The sequence below is a fragment of the Sus scrofa genome, chromosome 15 (assembly GCF_000003025.6).
Source record: "Sus scrofa isolate TJ Tabasco breed Duroc chromosome 15, Sscrofa11.1, whole genome shotgun sequence".
Taxonomy (NCBI): Eukaryota; Metazoa; Chordata; class Mammalia; order Artiodactyla; family Suidae; genus Sus; species Sus scrofa.
The window spans coordinates 90,072,028-90,098,494 of NC_010457.5; the positions used below are offsets into that span (position 1 = coordinate 90,072,028).

Here is a 26,467-nt window from a genome sequence, read left to right on the forward strand (position 1 = left end):
ATTTAATTTTTATTTTATGTTGGAGTATAGTTGGTTTACAATGTTTCGTTAATTCCAAGTGTACAGCAAAGTGGTCCAGTTATACATATGCATACATCTGTTTTTTTCAGATTCTTTTTCCCATGTAGATTATTATAGACTATTAAGTAAAGTACCCTGCATTATGCAGTAGGTCCTTGTTGATTATCTGTTTTATATTGAGTAATGTGTATATGTTAATCCCAAACTCCTAATTTATCCCTCCCTTCTGTTTCCCCTTTGGTAACCATAAGTTTGTTTTTGAAGTACGCAAGTCTGTTTCTGTTTTTGTAAATAAGTTCATTTGCATCATTTTTGAAGAATCTACATACAAGTGAGATCATATGATATTTGTTTTCTTATGTTTTACTTTGTTTAAAGTGATAATCTCTAGGTCCCTCCATGTTGCTGCAAAAGTTTATGGTTGTTTTATGGTTTCCTTTACTTACATTTAGGTTTTTAATCCATTTGAGTTTATTTTTGTGTATAGTGTTATAGAATTTTCTAATTTCATTGTTTTACATGTAGCTGTCCAGTTTTCCCAGCAGCACTTATTGGAGAGACAGTTTTTTTCTCCTGTAAAAAAACATGCAGTTTTTTGTAATTCTTGCCTCCTTTGTTGTAGATTATGTGACTCTAGGTATGTGGGTTTATTTATGGGCTTTCAATACTGTTCCATGAATCTATATGTCTGTTTTTGTGTCAGTGCCATGCTGTTTTGATGACTGTAGATTTGTAGTATAGTCTGAAGTCAGGGAGCCTGATTCCTCCAGCTCTGTTTTCTTTCTCAGGATTGCTTTCTATTTCCATACAAATTAAAAAAAAAATTGTTCTAGTTATGTTAAAAATGCCATCAGTAATATGATAGGGATTGCATTGAATCTGTACATTGCTTTGGGTAGTATAATCATTTTGAAAATATTGATTCTTCCAATCCAAGAACACCATATATCTTTTTCAATTTTTTGTGTCATCTTTGATTTCTTTTATTAGAATCTTATAGTTTTCAGAGTACAGGTCTTTTGCCTCTTTAGGTAAGTTTATTCCTAGGTATTTTATTCTTTGTGATACAATTGTAAATGGGATTATTTCCTTAATTTCTCTTTCGGAACTTTTGTGTATGTAGGAGTGCAAAAGATTTCTATGTATTAATTTTGTATCCTGAAACCTTAGCAAGTTCATTGATGTGCTCTAGTAATTTTCTGGTAGCATCCTCAGGATTTTCTATATATAGTATCATGTCATATGCAAACAGTCACAGTTGTACTTATTCTTTTCCAGTTTGGATTAATTTTATTCCTTTTCCTTCTCTTAGTGCCATGGCTAGGACTTCCAAAACTATGTTGAATAAAAGTCATAATAATGGGCATTCTTGTCTCATTCCTGATCTTAGCAGAAAATCTTTCAGCTTTTCACCATTTAGAATGACATTAGCTATGGGTTTGTCATATGTGGCCTTTATTATGTTGAGGGAGATTTTCTCTGTGCCAACTTTTTTGCACAGTTTTTATCATAAATGGGTGTTGGGTTTTGTAAAAAGCTTTTTCTACATCTGTCTAGATGATTGTATGTTTTTATTCTTCAGTTTGTTATTGTGGTGTACCACACTGATTGATTTATGAATATTGAAGAAATTTTGTATCCCTATGACAAATCTCACTTGATCATGGTGAATAATACTGTGATGATAAATCTCACTTGATCATGGTGAGTAATCCAAACTGTACTGTTGGATTCAGTTTGCTAGTATTTTGTTGAAGAATTTTGCATATATGTTAATCTATGATATTTTCCTGTAATTTTCTTTTTTGTGATATCTTTGTCTAGTTTTGGTATCAGAGTGGTGATGGCATCATTTAGAGTGCTTTCTAATTTCTAGCAATTCATTTCAATTCCTTCTCAGAATTTCCATCTTTCTATTTACATGACCCATCTATTCTTGCATGTTGTGCCCTTTTCTAGTAGAGACTTTACACATTAATCATAATTATTTTGAAATCCCTAACAATTCAGACATCTAGATAGCATCTGAGATCTGAGTCTTGTTCTGGTCTTTCTCTTTTTTTGTCTTTTTAGGGCTGCACCCACAGCATATGGAGGTTCCCAGGCTAGGGGTCTAATCAGAGCTGGTGCTGCTGGCCAATGCCAGAGCCACAGCAATGCCAGATCTGAGCCTCATCTGCAACCTACACCACAGCTCACACCAACACCAGATCCTTAACCCACTGAGCAAGGCCAGGGATTGAACCCTCAACCTCATGGTTCCTAGTCGGATTTGTTTCCACTGCACCACAACAGGAATTCCTGAATCTTGTTCTAATGCTTGTTCTTTTCCCTTCAGACTGTTTTTTTTTCTTACTTTTTAGAATGATTTGTAATTTTTTTGTTGAAAGCCAGACACATATCCGATAATAGTAACTATGATAAATATAATTTTATTCTGAATATTTATATTAATCTGTCTAAACATTGGGCTGTGTCTTAAGTTCTCTGAAATTATGAGCACAAGAGGCATAAAGTTTCTCTAGTGCCCTCAATTGTATCCCTTTAATTCTTATTCTTCTGTGTATTCTTCTCTTCCTTAAAAAGAGAGAGTACTCTGCCATCCTGCCATCCTTTAAGCTTTAATTCACTATTATAGAGAATACCTGTACCTGGGTTGGTAATGTGTGAGAGAGAGGGAGAATTCTATAACCTTTTAACTAGACGTTAATCCTTTAATGTGTCTGTGCCACAGAGCTATGACCATCATATGTGATTCCCCTCTGGTATATCTTGTCTTCTTTTTTTTCCTCTCACCCAAGGCACCCAGTCCATTTTTTGGCTATAGAATGCCCAGAATATTTTTTGAAGCCATGACTTTCGTTGAGACAGAATGACTTTAGGAAGAATACATTCTTTCCCTGGATAGAATAAGCTCTTCCAACCGAGCTGTGGAAATATTTTATCTTTTGGGAGTGGTTTTCAGTTAAAGAGAAGGTCTTGGCTTATTTCACAAGAGGTGTTCTTCCCATTCACCTTCCAGGGACACAAGGGACTCTTTCTCAAATTGTCATCATGAAAGCCTGGTAGTGTTCATGAAAGGAAAGCTGTTTTGGGGTCCTTCTAATGTTGCAGCCACCAAGAGTTTCTGTTTCACACCAAGTTTCTGTCTCACTCACTATGTAATCAACTCATAGAAATCCATCAAAGTTAACATTTAAGCATTCCTTATAGTTCATGGCTCAGCAGCTTCTGATCCAAGTAAGCAGATGTTAGTAGCTCTATCTTTGAATGTGCCTACCTCTCCAGATTTGGAAACGGGTGTTTTTCCTTGTGACCTCTGTTCTATGACAGTTTCAAGAAAAATAATTGATTTTCATTTTCCAGATTGTTCTTGTTGTAAGGACAAGAGTGATGCCTTTCAAGCTCTGTACATGTCAGACCTGAAATCAAAAATCTTTATCAACTCCTACATATGTTTCTTAAGCTCTCAAATAAACCACTTAATCTCAGTTCTTTATCTCAGCGTCTATTTCTGGGAGAATTAAAGCTAGGAAAATCATTAAGACAATTCATTAGAGAAACAGCTCTGTCTTACTCAAGATTACTGTTACATGAGACAGTAACACATATGCATCAGATCATTACATGTCTTTCTTCTGTCGCTCCGGGAAAACAGCTGTTGCCTGTAAATTCAGGAGATTTCTAAGATGAACCAAGTACTCTGTATTATTAACACTCATATTATATCCTGGGACCCTACTGAATCTATTTATATAGAAGTCTCATTTGGGAATTATATATATATATGTGTATGATTATATATATACATATAATATATATATAAGCTAGCATTTAGCTTCAGCACAGCTTTTGTATTTTTTATGACTTAAAAATAAAATCTCCCACATCCTTGCTTTTCACAGGGAGAGTACAGAGTGATGTTAAATTTCAGCCAACTATTAAAACATGTGGTCCCTCAGATCTTTCCAAATGTGAAGAGAGGAGTCGATCTTAGTCTTCTGGTATTGTTTCAAGTTGTACTAAATATTGACTTATATTACCAGAGGGTCTACAAAGAACCAGCCATAGTTTAGGGATCTCTGTAGGATCCATGGATGAAGGAAGAAACACATGCCCTCAAAGAGGCATTGTCTTGATGATGATTAGTATAGTCAAGTGAGACAGACAAGACTGTACTTGACTGAGGCTTGGAGATCAATACTTCTTTTATGTGAAGAGATTCTAAGGTTAGAAACCATGCTGTTCATCCAGTGGTTGTTATCAGCTAAATAATCACAACATAGAAGTAGATAAAAAGTCTAATGAATGTATCATCTCACCTTAGTTCTCATTCTGAAAAAAGTTATCAATTTTGAGAAACTATTTTACTTGCCATCATTATTGTAAACATGAGCATTAAGGTATACATTGTCCTTGCTGTTGGGTTGTTCTTGAATTAGCTCACCAGAGATTTCATGTTCAATACACACACTCTTGAATATTTTGTCTCTGCCTTCACCTTTGATGATGGTATAGATGGGTTTGCATTTCTGTGGAATCCTTAAAAAAGCCTTACATTTAAATACACATTCTAAACTATAACTCTCTTCAAAGCATCTGTGACTTTTGATAAAATTGTGACTTTCTAACTCAACCCTTAGTTGTCCCTGTATTGTCAGAATTATCTTGTTATCCATTCTTCAGCCTTGGAGATAATAGAACCTAGCTTTAACAGAATGACATAGATTTTAAAACAATAGCACAGTGTTTTATCACACAGAAATGGTTGCCCTTTTGCCTAATAAGGAAAGGGTTTAAACCAGATAAAGACTAACATCAGTTTTTCCACATGCTTAATTTTTACCCTGACTCTCCCTCATTGTTAATGTAGTTTTAAGACTCCAGTGCCCAAAGATGTTCTATAGCTATTTTCTTCCTGAATAAACTTTCTATTCTTTACATTAAAAGAAAAGATAAAAGAGGGAAAGAATATAGAATAAAGTGTTTCTCTTATAGGAGGATGGAAAAGGAAATCATCATTGAGGCAAGAGCATTTTTAGCAGAGACCTGATAGAAGCGAAAGTATGTTTCATGCAAACATCTAGTAATAAGAGCATTCCAGGAAGGTAAATAACAAGTGCAAGTGTCAGAGCAGGTGTACAGTAAAGAAGGCTTAAGAAAAAATAAGGAAATAAAGGTGGCTAAAGTGAGGCGAAAGAGAATAATGGAAGATGATGACAGAGATGTGGCACAAGTAACAGGTAGAGTAAGACTTATAGGTCATTGAAAAGCTATTTACTCTAATAATGAAGGGCTACTTGAGAATGACGAACTGGAAAATAATGTCATTTTAAGTTACTTTAGAAAATGTATCCTGTCAGAAAGGCATTCGTAGAAAATATCAAATAAAAACTGATAATTTTATCCCAATTCATCTTAAAAGTCAAGCTCAGTACAAAGGGTTCTATGCAACTAGTTTATTTGGGAAATGATCCCAGGAAACAGAAATGAAGTTCCAGGAAAGTAGAACAAGTAAGAAAGGCCAATATACTTATGTATGGATATATCCATAAGTATATGCAAAGGTAGATCCATACTTATGTATATATTTAATGTTTGCCACTATTACAAGTAACTTGTGCTCCTTCTCATTGAGACCCTCTCTGGAATCTTAGGAATGTGTTTCAGGAGTTCCCATTGTGACTCAGCAGAAATGAACCTGACCAGAATCCATGAGGATTCAGGTTCAATCCCTTGCCTCATTTAGTGGGCCAAAGAAAGAAAGAAGAAAGGAAAGAAATAAAGGTGGATGTTCCAAAATGTCTCCCTGGTAGATAAAGGGGGAATAATTTATCCTTGAGTCCTTACCCTCCACAATGATCAAATGTGGATATATTATTGCATTCTCTCCTCAGCACCCCAGAGTTGTACATTTGTTAGTTCTGGGTAGGAATCCTCAAACTTCCCTATCATGAGTGAGGGAAAACCCTGAATAGGAAAGGAAAGACACTTCAGCACAGCCCGGGGCCATCTGCAGCCAGGTGGTCCCACACCAAACTGCTGGAGACTGTCTCAGATTCAGTTCCTTAGGTAATAATGGGAAAAAGAGATACAGCCCAGAAGATGTGCAGTATTTTTTTTGGAAATGTAGACTATGGATTTAGAGAAGAAATGTCTTCTATCGGTATATCCTTTTAGAAGAGAATAGTTTCATTATCTCTTCCTTGATTAATCTTTTATTTACAGTCAAATTTTAACAAAGTTTTTTTTTTTTGCTTTCTCTCTTTAAAGAACCTATAATAATATTTATCCTGCATATAAATCACAAGGATGCTTTTATTCTTGATGGAGCAATAGGAGAGACAGAGAGAGAGAGAAGAGAGATTTTTCCAAAATGATTTTAAGTGTTAATCACAGGTTCTTTTAAATAGCATTGAAAATAATTATATACCAGCAGTGCCCAATCTATTTATATCTTTGCAATTTTAACTACTTTAAATAGAGTATTTCTAGCAGAAATATTGGAAGTAATATGTGGTTATAACTACTATTTAGCAAGGATATTATATATAACAAATTTGGTATTAGCTCTAAAGATGTCCCCAAATGACTGGATACCACAAGCCCAACAGGAGCACATCTACTTTAATAATAGTGTATATCTAGTGCTACTGGTATCTGTTATATTTTCTTTTTATACACACAAAAAACAAAAAGGGCAGTCCTAATGTTCTTTGTTTATTATTACTTGTTGAGTGTTTGCCAGTGCTGGGCTCTGTTAAAAGCTCTGGAGATAGATAAATTACAGTAAACAAAGCAGGTATGAATCCCTGCCCTCCTGGAGCTCACATTCCTCGATAAAGGTTATTCAAAAGCACCAGCACCAAGTCATGGTTGATTTTTAAGAGAGATTGAATATCCTTTGATGACATATGTTATGCTGAAGCCAACATGAAATGCATCACTTTGGAAAATAAAATTTTCTTCCTTCAAAGTCCTACTTTGGTACTGTTCATTTTGAATAAAGGGTAGATGAAATGCCCGTGCAACTGTGGATGAACCATTAACTTATGTTTCAATCTGCTGTTCTGCACAGTTGCTAGGATTGCATATTAAAAGATTCCTGAGTTCCCTGGTGGCCAAGCGGAGCTGGTGTTTTTACTGCTGTGGCTTGGGTTACTGCCATGGCAAGAGTTCAGTTCCTGGCCTGGGAACAACTGCTATTGTTTTATATAATGTAAATTCTTGAATGTATAACTTTGGAATTATACGCTGCTTTCCTGAAAATAAGGATTCAACCTTTACTGTTCTTAGGTATACGTAAAATGTGATGGGTTTTGATGACTTGACTAGTTGCAAAAAGCTCATCCCTCTTCACTTTCTGCTATCACACACAGTGGGGCATTTATGAGTGTGTGTATAAATTGAACAGAATGGGTTTGCCAGATAGAGGGGGAAATTAGGGGTTAAGAATATATGAGCAGCTGTTTTCTTCTCTTTCAAATGTATGTCTTGCCTTCTGCTGGTGGATGGCTGTGTTGAATATGTGTATACTACGTGTTATACCAGGCAATGCCGCTTTCAATACCGTCCATGGTGGAGAAGAGGGCCCATATCACTGGGCATGTCAGTCTAGTGAAGGCTGATTTTGTCTATATATATATTTTGTCTATATATATGTTTATATATTTAAAATTTTTTCCTTGGCACTGGGATTCTTGTTTTCTAAACCCCTTCACACACATAGAAGCTACCCATTCCTCATCTTCCAGGATCCACCAGTTTATATACATCGTTTAAAAATTTCTAATCAATGACAATACACATGACTCTTTTCCCTTATGATTCAATACCCAGCCATTCTTTTCTACTAACATTTTCTGGAGCAGAGCCCTGACTCCTTTCCTCAGTTCATATCAAGTTGAAAGTTCTAGCCTAAAAATGTTTCTTACTGTGCAGTTATTTGCAGCCTTAACTTCAACTATGCCATGTTTCTTTTAACATCTTAGATGAAGATGTAGAACAAGAGAACAAACACATGCCAAAATATTAACAATGATTTTGTTGACATGAAGGCCATGTAAAATTTTATTGGTGTATTTTTATAATGTTTCTGTAGTTTTGAACATTTTTCAAAATGTGAGATATAATAAAAAATTCTGAAAACTAAAATGCAATGAGGAATAAAACAAAGTGAGGGAGGACTTATAGCATAAAGGATACTACTGAGAGTCACAGCAGATGATGGTAATTATGGGCCTTATTTGAGTCCTGTTTTGAATAAACTGTTTTGAAATATTAGACAGTTGGAGTTATTTGAACACACTGGCTGGATATTTGATGATATCAAGGAATGATTGTGTTCTCTATATTGTTTTTGTTTTTTTTTTTTTAGGTCTGGTATCAATTTCATGATGATGTTTTTATTTTATTTAATTTTTTATTTATTTTTGTCTTTTTAGGGCCATACCTGTGGCATATGGAAGTATCCAGGCTAGGGGTGTAGCCACCAGCCTATGCCACAGCCACAGCAACACAGGATCTGAGCCGTATCTGCAATTTACACCACAGCTCATGTGGGCATCTTCAACAAAATACCAGCAAACTGAATCCAACAGTACATTACAAGGATTATGCCCCATGATCAAGTGAGATTTGTCCCAGAGATACAAAATTTCTTCAATATCCACAAATCAGTGTGATACATCACATTAACAAACTGAAGAATAAAAATACATGATCATCTAAACAGATGCAGAAAAAGCTTTTTACAAAACTCAACACCCATTTATGATAAAAACTGTCCAAAAAAGTTGGCACAGAGAAAATCTCCCTCAATATAATAAAGGCCACATATGACAAACCCATGGCTAACATCATTCTAAATGGTGAAAAGCTGAAAGATTTTCCGCTAAGATCAGGAACAAGACAAGAATGCCCATTGAGTAAGGCCAGAGATTGAGCCTGCATTCTCATGGATACTAGTCAGGTTTCTTGCCGCTGAGCCACAACGGGAACTCCTGGTGATGATGTTTTTAAAAGTTCTATTTTAGAGATACATACCAAAAGTTTTACAGGTAATACTGTATGAACTTAGGAATGTCCTTAAAATTATCTGAGGTAGGGGAAAGGATATGAGGTAGGAGAGGATGTAAGATGAAACAAGTTTGGCCCTGAGCTGATAATTGACGCTGAGTGATGGGTACGTGGGGGTTGTTATAATTTTCTCTCTACTTTCTTTGTTTTCTGCTTTAAAGTTTAAAGGAAATAAAATTCTATGGATCAGATTATTTGGGTTCTAATATCAGCTGCACATTTATATATCCTTGAGCTAGCTATTTAACTTGCCTGTGCTTTAGTACTCTCACTTGTAAAATGAGGAAATGTCTAGAATACACATCTCTATCGTTTTTAATCATGATGGAATCATGAGTTAATACATACAGACTCTTAATCAGTGACTGGCCCTAAACAAGCACAGAATAAATGTTAGCTATTAATTTTAGATTTTTTTTTTTTTTGTCTTTTTGTCTTTTTGAGGGCTGCACTTGTAGCATATGGAGGTTTCCAGGCTAGGGGTCCAATCGGAGCTGTAGCCACTGGCCTACGCCACAGCCATAGCAACGTGGGATCCGAGCTGCATCTGTGACCTACACCACAGCTCATAGCAATGCCAGATCCTTAACCCACTGAGTGAGGCCAGGGGTCGAACCCTCAACCCCACGGTTCCTAGTTGGATTCATTTCTGCTGTGCCATGATGGGAACTCCTAATTTTTTTTTTCTTTTTCAAATAAGCTAAGGATAATATCTTTGAAGAATGCAATTTACCTAAGAATCTCAGTTTGCTTTACTCAAAATTTTCCCACTTTTGTGGAAAGAAAAAGTAGAAAACAATTATTCCTTCTCTGGAGGAATATCAATCTTAGGAAGACAAAAGAGAAAAAACACCCCAAAAAAACTATACGCTATATAAGAAATAATCAAAAATTTAGGAAGATGTAGTTGCTTAACTGTAGTTATAATTAATGGGGAGAATCAACTAGTTTGCAAAGAAATTGCTGTTCAGAAATACTGTTTTGAAAGTTAATTCAGCTTTGAAGCAAAGGCTGTTGCCATTATAATACAACTCATATTGATTGGAATTTTATCTCTACTTTGCACACTATAGCCATGAAATCATAGTACTTAATTTTTGTTTCATTTAAATTGGATAATCCATAAAATGTTATTTTGAGTATTTTGTAAAAATCCAGTAAGCAGTTTATATCTGTATGGCTCATTTTTGTTTCTTTAAATTTTTTTTAACTTACTGGATGTGATCAAAAAGAATAATAGGAAGTATTTCAAAATCTGCTGAGAAGTGGTAAATTAATTATTCAAATTGACAACTCGTATATGAACAGTTTGCATGATTTTGCAGCCTATCACCTCTTGCTATGCACTTGATAAAACTAATAAAATAGCAAGGGATCACTGTCTTTAAAGTGAAAAAGAGAAGTATGTATTTACAGATCATGGCAAATGTATCATGCCTTACTACAAGATGTACTACAAGTGATATGTACAAATGATGGCAGACATTACAATATGATATATACATAAATATATAGCACAATAAGGTAAGGAAAGTATTAACATTCATTAAATTACAGGTGGTGAACCACTTTCAAATTTTGTAGAAACAATTTAAACATTCAAACTATGTGTTCTTTCTAGTCTGTTTATTTAGTGAGGGGATGATTGCCACTGACATAGAGGAGAATATGTCATTCTACCTCCATATCCCAGTGCCTGTCTTACAGTAGCACATAAAAGGACTGAATATGTAGTTATTTTGAAATTTAAAGAAGTCACACGAGACAGTCTGTAAATTAGAAACATAATAACATAAAATAGTCAACTGTGGGGACTGAAGTTTGGGTCGTCTTTGTATCAGCACTTCAGTGAAAGACTTGGACAGTGTTTCACAATGTAATGTTCATTCATGTCTGACAACATTAACATTTAAGGAAGCAGGAAATACCAAGTAAATTTAAATTTAAGAAAACTTAAGAGCCTTAAATAGTTTGCTATATTATGCTCAGTAAATGAAAGCTAATGATAACTCACTGCATTTTTCATGTTTTGAGAAGTTTGATTGTATAGTCATCTTTATTTACTATGAGCATGATGAAAGCAACCCGCTTACGCAGTTGGATTTTTTTTCAGTTTACATAAATAATGTACAGAAAAAAATTTCATTTTCCAAAGACTAGGGAATATTTTCAGCCTAAATTGATATGGATCAAGATGAAAACATTAGTCAAATGAAATCTACTTGGGATGAATAAGTGGCCATACAGATATTTAGGGAAGCAAATAAGCAAACAAAAATACCACACATGAATATTTGCACACCAATATGGGCCCCTTCATAGTTGACACAGTATAGATGTTCAAAATATAGAAGTTTTTTGTTAGCTAAGCCATTGCCAGAAATCAGCTGTTGAATCAATAGCTGTATGAGTTTCATTTTTTTTTCTCTGCTAACATACCATAGGAACTTGTTCAAACAAGGGCTTCTATTTCTTTCTGTGATTTGTTTTTCTTTTGTGTATTTCCACTGTTCTGTCCATCATTTATTTGGACTTATTCTGTTAATCTTTAATTTTTTTAACTCATAATATCTCCTAATTTGGTTTGCTGGTGTTTGGTTTATTTTTCTCTTTGTCTATTGTATTGTTTCTAATTCTAATTACTATAGTAAAGTTGACAACTGGTGAGAAAAAGGTAAACTCAGAGGAAAACTAATTTCTTCTTTCTTTGCAATTTTATTTTCTAGGATTATGCTGAGAAGGAGAACACCATAGCAAAAGCTCTGGAAGATCTGAAGGCCAATTTTTACTGTGAACTCTGTGACAAGCAGTACTATAAGCATCAGGAGTTTGACAATCACATTAATTCATATGACCATGCTCACAAGCAGGTAAGGAGGAGGTATCCAAATAACCCCAGTATTTCCAAAATTTTGTAATAATTTGAATTGTATAGACTGTAGAAGTATAATATTCGTTGCTATGCATTTTTTTAAGGATGTTATTCTGGGGTGATAATTTGATGATTTATAATGAAAGAATTTTATTTTTTTTGCAAACCACCAAAAGTAAAGTCTGAAATAAATAACCAATATAACCATTCATTTGACTTTTAGTTATTGACAGTCATTTGAAAATTATATTCTTCAGGTGGTGAACCTCTAAATGTTTTCAAATTTGTTCATTTTTAAAATATGTTAATCAACTGAAGATATTTACCAAGTATAAATGAATATATTCACTTTTTACAGAAGGAATTTTCCATTTAAACTATCACAAATATATGAAAAAAAGTTTTGATATGATAAAAACAATCTAGGATTAGTGGTTAAATAAATACATACTATGGATATGATTTAGTTTGTTTTAATACTATTTCATTTCCCTATTGATTGCAAATCCAAGATTGCTCTTTTTCGACACTATGTAAAGATGAGTTGAAAAATAGTGATATCAGAAGTGAAATTAATCATACAGATTCCATTTTCTCATATGCTTTACCTATATCAATACAACTGCATATATTGTTTAGCTCATTTGATATGTGTGATACAATATGTTTAGTTATCATCAGCTTATAAATACTTTCCTTTTTAGCCATAACTCACAAATATCATCCAAGTGTCATTTTGGTATTAATAAAAGGTATGTTTTTAATCCTTGAGTTTGCCCTAACTTTCCATTAACATTGGAATCATTTAGCATAATTCTTCTATGAAAGAATAGAAGAAATGATCACCTTAATAAGTTCTTATGGGACCCATGGCATGTATTTTAGTTTGTTATCAATTCTTCCATTCCGTCATAGCAACAAAATTTTCTTGGGGAGGCTTTTGCAGGGAGAACATTACATACATTTACATACATCACTAATTAACGCAGACTAAATTTAATGATTAGTGGGTCCACTGCCACACCAGTTAAGGAAAAGTTCGGATTTTTTTGTCTTTTCAGGACTGCACCTGCAAACCTGGAAGTTCCCAGGCTAGGGGTCGAATCAGAGCTATAGCCTCTGGCCTCCGCCAAGCCACAGCAACACCAGATCTGAGCCATGTCTGTGACCTACAGTACCGCAGCTCACGGCAACGCCAGCTCCTTAACCCACTGAGCGAGGCCAGGGATTGAACCTGTGTCCTCATAGAATGCAGGTTAGAATTACTTCCGCTGAACCATGACAGGAACTCCCAGGAAAAGGTCTTGATGGAAATATTCCTTTTTTTACAAAAATGCATACATATAAGTATGTCATTGCTTGATTTGAATGTTAAAATCCATCAGGAAATAGTATTGATTTCATTCTATAGTAACTTGCATTTATTTTATAAAATGATTCTGCAGTGCTCTTTCCAATGTGGTAAATCTAAGAAAATTTTCCTCTGATTTTTCTTTATATCTTCCTGTATTTCTTACAAGAATGGAAAGTTATTTTATCAGCAAAGTATTTAATTGTTCTTATAAATACTTTTTGGCTTCAACCATGCATAAACATTTGCTGTTAGCAATTAAAAACAAACATATGTACGTTTCATGGTGTAAAGTAGGTACTTGAAAATGTATGTGTGTGTTTATATGTGTATTTTTAAAGTATCTTACCAGCTGCATATTAATATCCTTTGCCAAAGAATGCTTTATTCAGCCATAGCTTACCTAGAAGATCAAATCCTCTTGTGTTATCATGAGGACCTTTTCAATTTCATATGCTTAATGATGTTAAAATTCTATGTATTGGACACAGATAAGCTAAGGAAATTCAGGATAAATCTGATTTTTTCTTTTGAGAGTCCAGTCACTTGATACTATTCAAAGGCATCAGAGTCTGAAGACAAATAAACTGTCTAGATGGCCATGAATTCTGGTAGATGAAAGAGTCTTAACTGATTCATTTAATATGAGACTGTGTTACCATGGCTAAAAATACTTAAAATCTATGTGATCACTGTATATTCTCCCCATAGGATAGTGGCACATGTTTGAGAGTGTCATCCTAGAGAATACACTCCCCTTTCTGGACAGAAACCTCACCCCATGACAAAGATCTCTGTTTCTACCACAGGATTCCCAGGCCTTGGCCACTTTGAATTAAGTAGAGAGGAACAAAATGGGGGTGGGGGGCAGGATTCAGATTTCTTTCTCCTGAGAATTAAGTTGAGATTAAACAAACAAACAAACAAACAAAACAGGAGTTCTTATTGTGGCTCAGAGGGAGTGGACCAATTAGTACCCATAGTATATGGGTTTGATCCTTGGCCTCGCTCAGTGGGTTAAAGATCTGGCATTGCAGCAAGCTGTTGCATAGGTTGCAGATGTGGCTCAGATCTGGTGTTGCTCTAGCTGTGGCATAGGCTGAAGCTGCAGCTCCGATTCAACCCCTAGCCTGGGAACTTCCATATGCTGTAGGTGCAGCCGAGAAAAGAAAACAAAAAAGAAATATTTATATTCAAAGCCATATAACATATTTCAGGTAGGACAATCTATATGTGATGAGGACACTTCTTGAGTGGAATTAGAAAAATGCAAAGAGACCGCACATCTGATTCATTCTCTCCCTCTGAAGAAATGATTCCAAGGGCCATCCGATGCATGCAAAAAGGAGGGGGTTGCTGGTGATAACCCTGGCCTGGCCACTTACCTGCCTTAGAAGGAGCAAAGGCTCAATTAACTCAACTGTTTATTCTTTGGGAAAATAAATGGGAGAATGCACATGAACACACTTTACAAGTGTAAAAACAATAGTAAAAACCTAATATTTAATTAGTTTTTTATTATTACTACTTACTAATTTTTTTTTTCTCCCAGAATGTTTGAGACAATGACAGTTTGCCTTTGAAATTTCCTTTTTTTAGGCTTCCCCAAAGGATTTATGTTTGCTTTAAACAGACCAATAGAGTCTGAAACCTAGGCAAATAATCTTGACCCGAGAGCTGTTCTGCCTCTCCCGTGTTCCTCTTTTGCAGATCTGCGTTATAGCAGAGTGTGTTGCATTTGAATTCTAAGCTTAGAAGAAAAGTCTGTTTCTTTCATCCATATGCTCCTTGGGTAACTGCAGACTTGCTTTTGTACTCTCATCACTAAGACTTGCTAACTTTAAAAGAGGAAGAGGCACAGTGTATGGACACAATCACAATAGTTAACGATTTAGAGTTCATTTTTGAAATATTTTCTTTTTATCTTCAAACTTGAAGGCCTTTGGATTGTAAACCTTTAATGGGAGGAATTTTTTCCTTTATGTCTTCATTCTTCACAGCATTCAGTGCAGCACTTGACACAGTTTACACACCTAATCAATGCTTCCCGTCATAAATAATTATAAGAAGGCTATAGTCAAATTCTGTTTGAGATTTTGTAATAAACTGCAGCTTCAAGGTAGGTAAAAGTTTCAAAAGAGTAAAGTTATTTATTTATAGCTTTATACCTAGGTGAAAATATTTGTAGAGAGAATATTATTTACAAGGATGAGGTGACTTTTATGAAATGGATGAGTATTTTGAGCTCTTCCACATTCATGGTATGTTTCCTTCAAAACAGTAATGTTACTGATTAAAATATAGCAACAGCTTAAATAGCATTTATTATTATGTACAGCCTTCAAATTGTTCCTATATATAAAGCTTTTTAATAGCAATGTGTTTTGGATTTGTATTTTGAGTCATGTTTTATGTGAGAAAATTATTAATAGCAAATAACACTTTTGGAACTACTTAAGGGGTTTCATTTACACTAGGGTAGCACAGAAGAGGCTCCAAAAGACTCTTATGCTGTAAAACAAATAGATCTTCTACAATATAAATTATGTATTGAATTGCTGATTTTCTAGAAAGGATTCTCTCTCCAAAGAGCTATCCTACCGCCACGGTGGGTGGGGGGTGCTAAAGAGTGATAAAACTGGGTAAAACCTGGGTACACAGTAATGATAGATAACCTAAAAATGTGAAACTGAAGAAGACTAAATCCCACTGTGAGCTTTCTAGTCTAGAAATGAACCCTGGACAGCAACTGTTGATTAGTCTGACTAAGACTTCTGGATTAAAAGAAATATTTCTCCTAGTTCTTGATTGCCACATATACAAATTACTCTGCGAAAAAAGCAAGCTTGGTTTAGATCTTCTACTGAATATGATTAACAAAATCAGAGCTCATAATCAAAGATCAAAATCTCAATATTTTTAAAATATTGAACTTCACAAACTAATTCCACAATTTATATATAAGATTGAATACAATCCTCAAAAAACAACAAAAAGTGGGAAGATTTGTCCTACTGGATACCAAGACTATAATGTACACCTCAATTGAAACAGATATGGACAGATTGCTGAATGGAACAGAATCTAGAACTGTGACACAAAAATACACTTACATTTGGAAATTTGTTAAATAACAGACAGAAAGCACTTCAGTGGTAAAAAGATATACTTTCCATAAAATAGTATGTGATGATTGGTTATTTTATTATTTTTAAAAGATACTGATTTCTTTTTCATACGACAAACAAACAAGCATTATCAATGTCAGGTGAATTAAAGCATTTAAAATATAAATTAAAACAAAAAATTTACAATATCTAGAAAAAAAAATATATATATATATTTGTCTTTTTGCCTTTTCTAGGGCCTCTTCCACAGCATATGGAGGTTCCCAGGCTAGGGGTCTAATCGGACCTGTACCTGCCGGCCTACACCACAGCCGCAGCAATGCCAGATCCAAGCCGAGTCTGCGAACTACACCACAGCTCACGGCAACACCGGATCCTTAACCCATTGAGCAAGGCCAGGGATTGAACCCACAACCTCATCATTCATAGTCAGATTCATTAACCACTGAGCCACAACGGGAACTCCTAGGAAAATATTTTTATGACCTTAGAGTAGTATATAGGTATATGTTAAATAAGGCATTGAAAGAACAAAACATTTAGAAAAGATTGATAGACTTAACTACATCAAAACTAGTATTTTATTATAAGAAATTCTCAGTAAAGAAAGTAAAAAGACAAGCCAGAAATTGGGAAAATATATCTATAATATACATACCAGGAAAGACTTGGTATTCAGATCTTATTAAAAATATGAGTGCATAGGAAAAATAAGAGCAAATCAGTAGAAAACTGGACCAAAATAAAGGGGAAATTTATAAAAGAAAAAATAAAAGCCAATAAATGTATATAAATCGGTCAAAAATGAGCAAAAACAATTTTTCACCTACCAAATTGGAAAAAATGTTTGATGATATTGCAAATTATAATGATGTGTATCAATGGAAAATCTTACACATCATTTGTGAAAGTATGAATCAATTTGGCAACTCAGGAAAACAATCTTATGAATTTATATATTAACATACTGAAAACAAAAGCCTCTTATTAACAATAATATCTATGAACAACAAAATGTGTAAATAAATTATGATATATTCATATAATGAAAAATTATTCTATAGATAAACTAACTACAGGTAAATATAACATGAAAGAATCTTAAAAATATATTACTCAGTGAATAAAAAGTTGTGAAAGATTACACACCTTTTATTTTGTTCCAAAAAAAAAGCAAAATTTAATGCTACTGTTTTTAAGATAATAAGCATGTGGTCCATCCCTTTTTGAGAAATGGAAAATGATGAATACAAAACTCGGGATGGAGGTTACTTCAAGGCGTGAAGTAGGGTGATGTGATACCAAAGGGTCACATGAGTATATGGAATCTGTTCTCATTCTTAAACTAGATATTGGAAGTCAGAGTTACTCAACTTAGTATAACGCTTCACATAATTGCACATATCAAATACTACAGACTAAATCATTAAAGAAAGAAGTACCGTAGTCAAATATCAAAGTCTTTGAAACTATTCTATCATAGTTATAGAATTTATCATAGCTATAGAAGCTATCTTAATTGCAGTGAAGTAGTAATTCATTATTAAATGGAGAATTTTTTAAATCTTTTATTTGTATGTTTTTTTCTACTGTACAGCATGGTGACCCAGTTACACTTAAAATTATACATTCTTTTTTCTCACATTACATGTTCCATCATAAGTGACTAGACAGAGTTCTCAGTGCTACACAGCAGGATCCCACGGCTAATCTATCCCGAAGGCAACATTCTGCATCTATTTACCCCAAGCTCCCAGCCCTCCCACTCCCTCCCCTTCCCCCTTGGCAACCACAAGTCTGTTCTCCAAGTCCATGATTTACTTTTCTGTGGAAAGGTTCCTTTGTGCCGTATAAGATTCCAGATATAAGAGATGTCGTATGGTATTTGTCTTTCTCTTTCTGACTTACTTCACTCAGAATGAGAGTCTTATTATAATTGAAGTTACTGTTAACTTTTCCATGTGCCATCAAATATTTCACCATCTTTTAAGCAAGCACATCTCTCCTACTTAGTAATTTATCAGGATCAACTTGTTTGTTAAACTTTAACCAAGAAAATATTCCAGGAAAAAATAAACAAGATACAAATATATTCCCATTGTTCCTTCTCTTTTTTGTCATTTGGCCAGACCAGCACTTAATATTAATGTAAAAAATACATGAATTTTTATCATATGCTTTTATAAAATGCTTTTTCAAAAGCTTAGAGAAGCATGGGATTTCATGTTTAAAATCTAATTATATGCAGTTAAGTGTCAGTTTAAATGCAAATCATTTTTAACTACATAAGCAAAGTAAGGTTTATTATTTTTAGAGGATGGAAAATAGCTTTTAATAACAGAGAATATAGTATTTAAGGATAAATATACACCCCAATATCCTAGGACAGTTTCACTTTATAGCCATCATCCTGGTTTAATTATTAATAGAGTCCTTATTTAAATAATAAATAACATAGTTGTAATAGATATGTTTATTGAAAAGAACAATATTTTTGGCTACATTTTAGGAAGATGAAAGTTTAAAGGAAATAGTAACCCAGATCCTTCATGTTGGTTATATATTTAATCAGACTCAGAAATGTCAAAGGGAACTTTTTAAAAAGTCTAAAAATATCACATGCAGAGCATATACATTTTTTTGTTGTTGCATAAAAGTATATAAACATGCATTTTATTATGTAGCAAATGCACTTAAGAGGCAAGAGACCAGACAGGCTCTTCATCCCTAACTTCTGGTAAGGGAAAAGTTTTTCATCTTCACCTTCCCAGGGTTCCATTTTGACGTCTATATCTAGAGAGTTTAGACTAGATGACCCCATTGGCCTTTCTAGATCTAAATTTTAAGGATTCTGTAGCATCAAGTATAGTACATAGTTAAAGCCTATGTATTCTTCATAAATAATCAAACGTATTTCATTCTCACTTCCCACATTTGCTAAGTAATTCTCTCATATAAAAAGATTATTAGAATAGTTTCCAGTGAAGTTATTATTCTGAATTCTAGTCATTGAAAAAAAAATTTAAGTGGGAAACTCACTATCAAATAAAAAGAAAGGATTTTCCTGTAAACCCTTTCACCTGTTCATCTGCCCTGAAACTAAAGCCACACTGTGTCTGTCTTCTCACCTGGTGGCCTGTGGGCAATTCGGAGTTATTTTCACTGTAAGAGATTTGTCACGCTGGTGCTATGAAAAGATAGAAAAGGGAATGATTGCCTTATTGCTGCTGCCCCTCAAACATTTTTGATTTTTACTTTAGTGGCTTCAGTGTGGCTGAAATATCTCCCCAAAGGCACCAAAGTGACCCTCACCCAGCAAGTCAAGATTCAGTGCTTTATGGCATGCTGTTTGTTCTGCTCCAGAGAAAGTCACTGTCAGGCTAGGTTGTTGAATTTGCTGTCCTGCAGGGACTTGTATTGCTATAGAAATGGAACAGCTTTATTCTCAAATGTGAAGATTTCCTAATCATTTAAGCTTCTGTTCAGTAATGTGATGCTTGAGAAAGAAATCACTTCTTGATATTTGGGTGTAAATTTTCATCTACAAAATAATATTTAAAGGTTAATAAGAAATAAGAAATACAGGGATAACAATTCATTATTCAATCCATTTTATACATCTTCCCTAGAATTTTTCCCGTGGTGCATACTTTAATCTAACTGTCCTGTTGTTTTCTAATCATTTGGAGGATCAGAACAAGGGAAAAACTTACAGTTTCCTCCTATAGTCCCAAAATGACTGTCCCAAGAGAAGCACACATGCATGTCTTCATCATCACTGATCAGTGGTTTTGACATTTCATATTCAAAATCATGATTTGAACAGAATTAAACTGTAAGTTTTACCCATTTTTGAGTTTGAGCCAGACTCTGGATCAAATATTCATTCCAGCATCTGAACTGATGCCACTTTCCTAAACTTTCCCCAGTGGAGTTGAAGTCTTCCTTTCTATCTTCCACCATCTACTAAGTTGACAGTTGCCTGTTGAGTCAATTAATGTTCAGGGTAGGTGAAAAATACGACAACTTTAAGTAAAGGTTTCTGCTCCATGTTACCTACATATAATTATGCCAAGAGTTTTTTTTTTTTTTTAAAGGAATACAGTAGAGAAATGCACCCAAGTTTAGAGATTTCATTTTATAAGGTATATTATGTCGTAAGCCAAAAAAAAGTTCCTCTACCCCTTAACATTGTTACCAATAAATTTTTTATTTCTGTAAAAAAATGGCAACAAGAAAACTGTTTTGAGCCCAAATGGTGTATCTTTATTTTTATTCTAATGACTATTACCTCTTGGAAGTGTATTCTTTCTGTAGGTCACATAATGCCTGGATTGGTGGCATCAATAAAACTGTATCCCCTTATTTTACTATTTATACTATATTTGCAATATGTTAATAATGATACATTAATAAATATATTTGATGAGAGTATGTTTTGGGAAATAGTTTATAGGTTTGTTTTATAAATTAAATACTTTGTATTATATAGAGTGATATATATACTTTTTAAAAAAAATTAAGATAGATTCTTGGAAATATTCTTAACAAAATAAAATTTTTAAGAGTAAAATTGATCCAGAAAAACAATTTAAAATCCAAGATTAACATAATGTGAGAATTTGGAAGCAGTAGTTAGCTCTGAGCAGCCTTAAAATCAAAATGTTATCTCCTTCTAATCAGATTAAGAACCAAATCTTAAATTAACTGCTCAGAGGATTGTCTCATAATTCATGTCAAGATTCTTCTGGCTTCTAGAGAAACAAGACATCAGGATTTCTGTTATCTATAGTAGGAGGTGGAGATGGTATAAAACATTTTAATTCCAGCTGAATATTAGAATCACTAGGAAATCTTTTTAAAATAGTAAACTTAGAATCTGGTATATGTCCATGACATAAGTCTTATGTTTAAAGCTTTCCAGGTGATTATAATATGAGGCCAAGGTTGAAAAAGATAGTGAAAATACCAAGGGTCATGAAGTTACTAAATTGCTCTCTGAAGACATGTTGCTTGCTTCTGTGTTATTGAAGGATAATAAAAGTACAATTCCTTTTGTTGCAGAACAATTACCAAAAACATAATAGAAAGAGGATAGAGAAAAAAAGCAAAGAAAATGGAGAAAGAAGCAGTTTGTCAGATGTATTCTGATTTCTCCTCTCCAGGCAATGGTTCAGAGAGAGCAGAAGTATTACAAAGATATGGAGAAGGTAGGGACTCTGGAAAGAGAATTCCCTCTAGGCTACCTCTTCCATATCAATATGAAACTCAGGCAATATTAAAATAAATTTGGCAGCAGAGTGTATTTAAAGCAACAAGCTTTGCTGGTTGGCTTTCTCAGGATGTTCTGTTTAAATATACAATGGATTTCTCCTTACTTTTTGAGGGGGGACTTAGAAGGAAACTGATTAAGAGCTTGTGCTCTTGCCATGGAGGGGAGGAGATGCAGGTAGATAGATGACTTGAGACAATGAGCAGAATGGAGAGCACTCCTATTCACAGATAGCTATCTTGCCAGCAAAAACCAAAATGGGGTTGAATTTAAGTCACCTGAAGAGGGCCACTGAATTCTGATCAAGTGAAGAAAACAGATGGATACAACAGTCTTCAGAAATGGAGGCAGCAACATGACCTGTAGTTAGAGAAATTAGATTACTAATTAGAAAGTAGTAATACACTCTCCACTATGTGTGAAGAGTGTATTACTCTTGGCTACCAAAAGCTTCTGTAAGCCCACTCCTGTCCTCCCATACTCCTAAGGACTGAGAATACTTTGAAGAAGTAAGGAAAATAAAGAGCATATTATTGATAAAATAAGTTATAATTTTAAAATAAAAAACACTTAGTCATTCCAAGGATTTTTAAAATTAATTTATCCATTTAAAAATGGCTTGAAATGCTGTACATTTTTGACTATCCAGTGGGGAATTAATTACTCAAGTGGTGGAGAAGGTGATTTATTTATTTTTTAACTTTTTTATTGCCATTTTTGTTATTATTGTTATTTTTTTAATAATTATTTTCCCAATACATTTTTTTCTACTGTACAGCATGGTGACCAGTTACACATACATGTATACATTCTATTTTCTCACATTATCATGCTCTGTCATAAGTGACTAGACATAGTTCCCAGTGCTACACAGCAGAATCTCATTGCTAATCCATTCCAAAGGCAATAGTATCTATTAACCCCAAGGTCCCCAACCACCCCACTCCTTTCCTCTCCCCCTTGGCAACCAAAGTCTGTTCTCCAAGTCCATCATTTTCTTTTCTGTGGAAAGGTTCATTTGTGCTATTTATTAGATACCAGATATGTGTGATATCTTATGGTATTTGTCTTTATCTTTCTGACTTACTTCACTCAGAATGAGAGTCTCTAGTTCCATCCATGTTGCTGCAAATGGCATTATTATGTTCATTTTTATGGTTGAGTATATGTACCACATCTTCCTAATCCATCCAGTCCTCTGTGGAAGGACATTTGGGTTGTTTCCATGTCTTGGCTATTGTGAATAGAGCTGCAATGAACATGCAGGTGCATGTGTCTTTTTTTAAGGAAAGTGTTCTCCGGATATATGCCCAAGAGTAGGATTGCAGGGTCATATGGTAGTTCTATGTATAGATTTCTAAGGTACCTCCATACTGATCTCCATAGTGGTTGTACCAGCTTATACTCCCCCCAACAGTGCAGGAGAGTTCCCTTTTCTCCACACCCCCTCCATCATTTGTTATTTGTGGACTTCTTAATGATGGCTGTTCTGACTGGTGTGAGGTGGGATCTTGTGGTAGTTTTGATTTGCATTTCTCTAATAATCAGTGATGTTGAGCTTTGTTTCAAGTGCTCGTTGGCCATCTGTATATCTTCCTTGGAATAGTCAGATCTTTTGCCCATTGTTCCATTGGGTTGTTGGCTTTTTGCGGTTGAGTTATGTAAGTTGCATGTATATTCTAGAGATGGAGCTCTTGTCCAATGCATCATTTGAAATTATTTTCTCCCATTCTGTAAGTTGTCCTTTTGTTTTCTTTTTGATTTCCTTTGCTGCGCAAAGGCTTACAGCTTGGTTAGGTCCCATTGGTATATTTTTGCTTTGATTTTTGTTGTTTTGGGAGACTGACCTGAGAAAATATTCATAAGGTTGATGTCAGAGAATGTTGTGCCTATGTTCTCTTCTAGGAGTCTGATGGTGTCTTGTCTTATATTTAAGTCTTTCAGCCATTTTGAGCACATTTTTGTGCATGATGTGAGGGTGTGTTCTAGTTTCATTGATTTGCATGTTGCTGTCCAGGTTTCCCAGCAATACTTGCTGAAAAGACTTTCTTTTTCCCATTTTATGTTCTTGTCTCCTTTGTCAAAGATTAATTGACCATAGGTGTCAGGGTTTATTTCGGGATTCTCTGTTCTCATCTATATCCATTCATGATAAGAGCTATTACCAAAGTGGGTATAGAGGGAACACACCTTAACATAATCAAAGCCACTTATGACAAACCCACAGCAAATATAATACTCAATGGAGAAAAGCTGAAAGCCTTCCCACTAAAATCTGGAACAAGACAAGGATGCCCACTCTCACCACTGTTATTCAACACAGTACTGGAAGTCCTAGCCACAACAATCAGACAAACAAAAGAATTAAAAGGCATCCAAATAGGAAGAGAAGAGGTTAACCTGTCACAGCATGCAGATGACAGGATACTATATTTAGAAAACCCTAAAGACTCAAGCCCAAAACTACTTGAACTGATCAACAACTTCAGCAAAGTAGCAGGATATAAGATTAACATTCAGAAATCAGTCACATTTCTGTATACTAACAAGGAAATAGTAGAAAAGGAATACAAGAATAAAATACCTTTTAAAATTGCACCCCAAAAAATCACATACCTGGGAATACACCTGACCCAAGGAGGTAAAGGACTTAAATGCTCAGAACAGTAAAACATTAATCAAGGAAATTAAAGAAGATGTAAAGAAATGGAAAGATATTCCATGCTCCTGGGTTGCTAAAATTAATATCATAAAAATGGCTATACTACCCAAAGCAATCTACAGATTCAATGCAATCCTTATAAAGTTATCCATGACATTTTTCACAGAACTAGAACAAACAATCCAAAAATTTACATGGAACCACAAAAGACCCAGAATTGCCAAATAATACTGAGAAATAAAAACCAAGCAGAAGGCATAACTCTCCCAGACTTCAGGCACCATTGCAAAGTTGCAGTCATCACAACAGTGTGGTACTAGTCTCAAAACAGACAGACAAACCAATGGAACAGAATAGAGAATCCGGAAATAAACCCTGACACCCAGGGTCAATTAATCTTTGACAAAGGTGATTTATTTAAAAAATAAAGAAGCACCACTATGGAGAACAGTGTCGAGGTACCTTGGAAAACTATGCATAGAACTATCATATGACCCAGCAATTCCACTCTTGGGTATATATCTGGACAAAACTTTCCTTGAAAAAGACACATGTACCCACATGTTCATTGCAGCACTATTTACAATAGCCAAAACATAGAAACAACCCAAATGTCTATCGACAGATGATTGGATTAGGAAGGTGTGGTATATATATGCAATGGAATACTACTCAGCCATTAAGAAAGAACAAAATACTCATTGGTAAAATAAAACATTTTTATTTTACTTTTCAAGCTATGACAACGACTGAGTCCAACCAAATTGCCAGGATATTTTAAATTATATCAGACTTGAAAAGTAAACATTCTGTGAAATGATTGACTTACTATATTTGTCTGAATACTTTAATTTTACATACATTTAAGGTTAAGATGAACTCCTACATTTAGAAGTCACTAACTAGTATCTTTTTTTTTTTTTTTGTCTTTTTGCTATTTCTTTGGGCCGCTCCCACAGCATATGGAGGTTCCCAGGCTAGGGGTCTAATCGGAGCTGTAGCCACTGGCCTATGCCAGAGCCACAGGATATGGAGGTTCCCAGGCTAGGGGTCTAATCGGAGCTGTAGCCACTGGCCTATGCCAGAGCCACAGCAACACGGGATCCGAGCCACGTCTGCAACCTACACCACAGCTCATGGTAACACCGGATCCTTAACCCACTGAGCAAGGGCAGGGACCGAACCCACAACCTCATGGTTCCTAGTCGGATTCGTTAACCACTGCACCACGACGGGAACTCCAAGAAGTCACTAACAAGTATCTTAAACATAACCCAATTTCAATAATCTGAGTGGTTTGTATAAGAACAAATTATATCTCTGTGCAAATAACTAGTAGTGTCCTGTGGATAACTATAAATAGAGAAGATGAAAATGAAGGCATAAAATGTATATATACATATATATTTGTATCTATGTAGTTATTTTATATATATATATACACACACATATATATAAAATAATTCATCCGAATTCTTCCCTTATCCAGGAATCTAAATATTTGCATTCATGGTTATTTGAGGTTGGGTAGCACTATAAGTATTAAATTTCTGAGCAGCTTTGACAAAGAACTCTGATAATCTTTAACTCACTGTGTTTCTGTAAGATCGGATTGTTTATTTTGATCACACATTCTGGTAGCAGAACATCTCTAAGAAACATTTCCTTTTTTAAAATAAATGGCTTTTTATTGGATGTTTAGATTTTCTTTGCTTTTCCAGTTGCCCAAAATTATTACTTCTTTTTAAAAAATATATGGACCTTGGAGAAGTCATAAAATTGGCAAACACAAGTTATTGTGTAACCTGGTATCATCATTAGCTCTTTATGTGCTGAAATTCTGTTGAATCACTGTTTTCATTATTCTATGGACAGATAGTTTCTCAGATGTCATGTATGATTATCATAATGTTATATAGAATTTACAGTGACTCTAATAGAAGTGCTTATTCTAATAAAGGCAAGAAATAGGCTTAAAATAATATAGATTTTCCATTAAATGTCTCACATAATGCTAGAAACTTTCAAATAACCCTTACTTGCAAATGGTAGTCACTTTTCATATTGCATAAAACAAAGTTCT

At 34.5% G+C, this 26,467-nt stretch overlaps 1 protein-coding gene across 3 annotated transcripts in view; it reads left to right on the forward strand.

Moving 5' to 3' along the window:
- The window catches only part of ZNF804A (zinc finger protein 804A), a 307,929-nt gene that overhangs the window by 229,604 nt on the left and 51,858 nt on the right, over positions 1 to 26,467 (forward strand). Inside the window, exon 2 of one of the 3 annotated variants that reach the window (XM_021075928.1) lies at positions 11,826 to 11,969. In XM_021075928.1, the coding sequence (XP_020931587.1) occupies positions 11,826 to 11,969 (144 nt within the window). Of the gene's footprint in view, positions 1 to 11,825; positions 11,970 to 13,210; positions 15,442 to 26,467 lie in introns of those variants that run through there. The other 2 variants (XM_021075929.1, XM_021075930.1) reach the window with 2 other exon arrangements.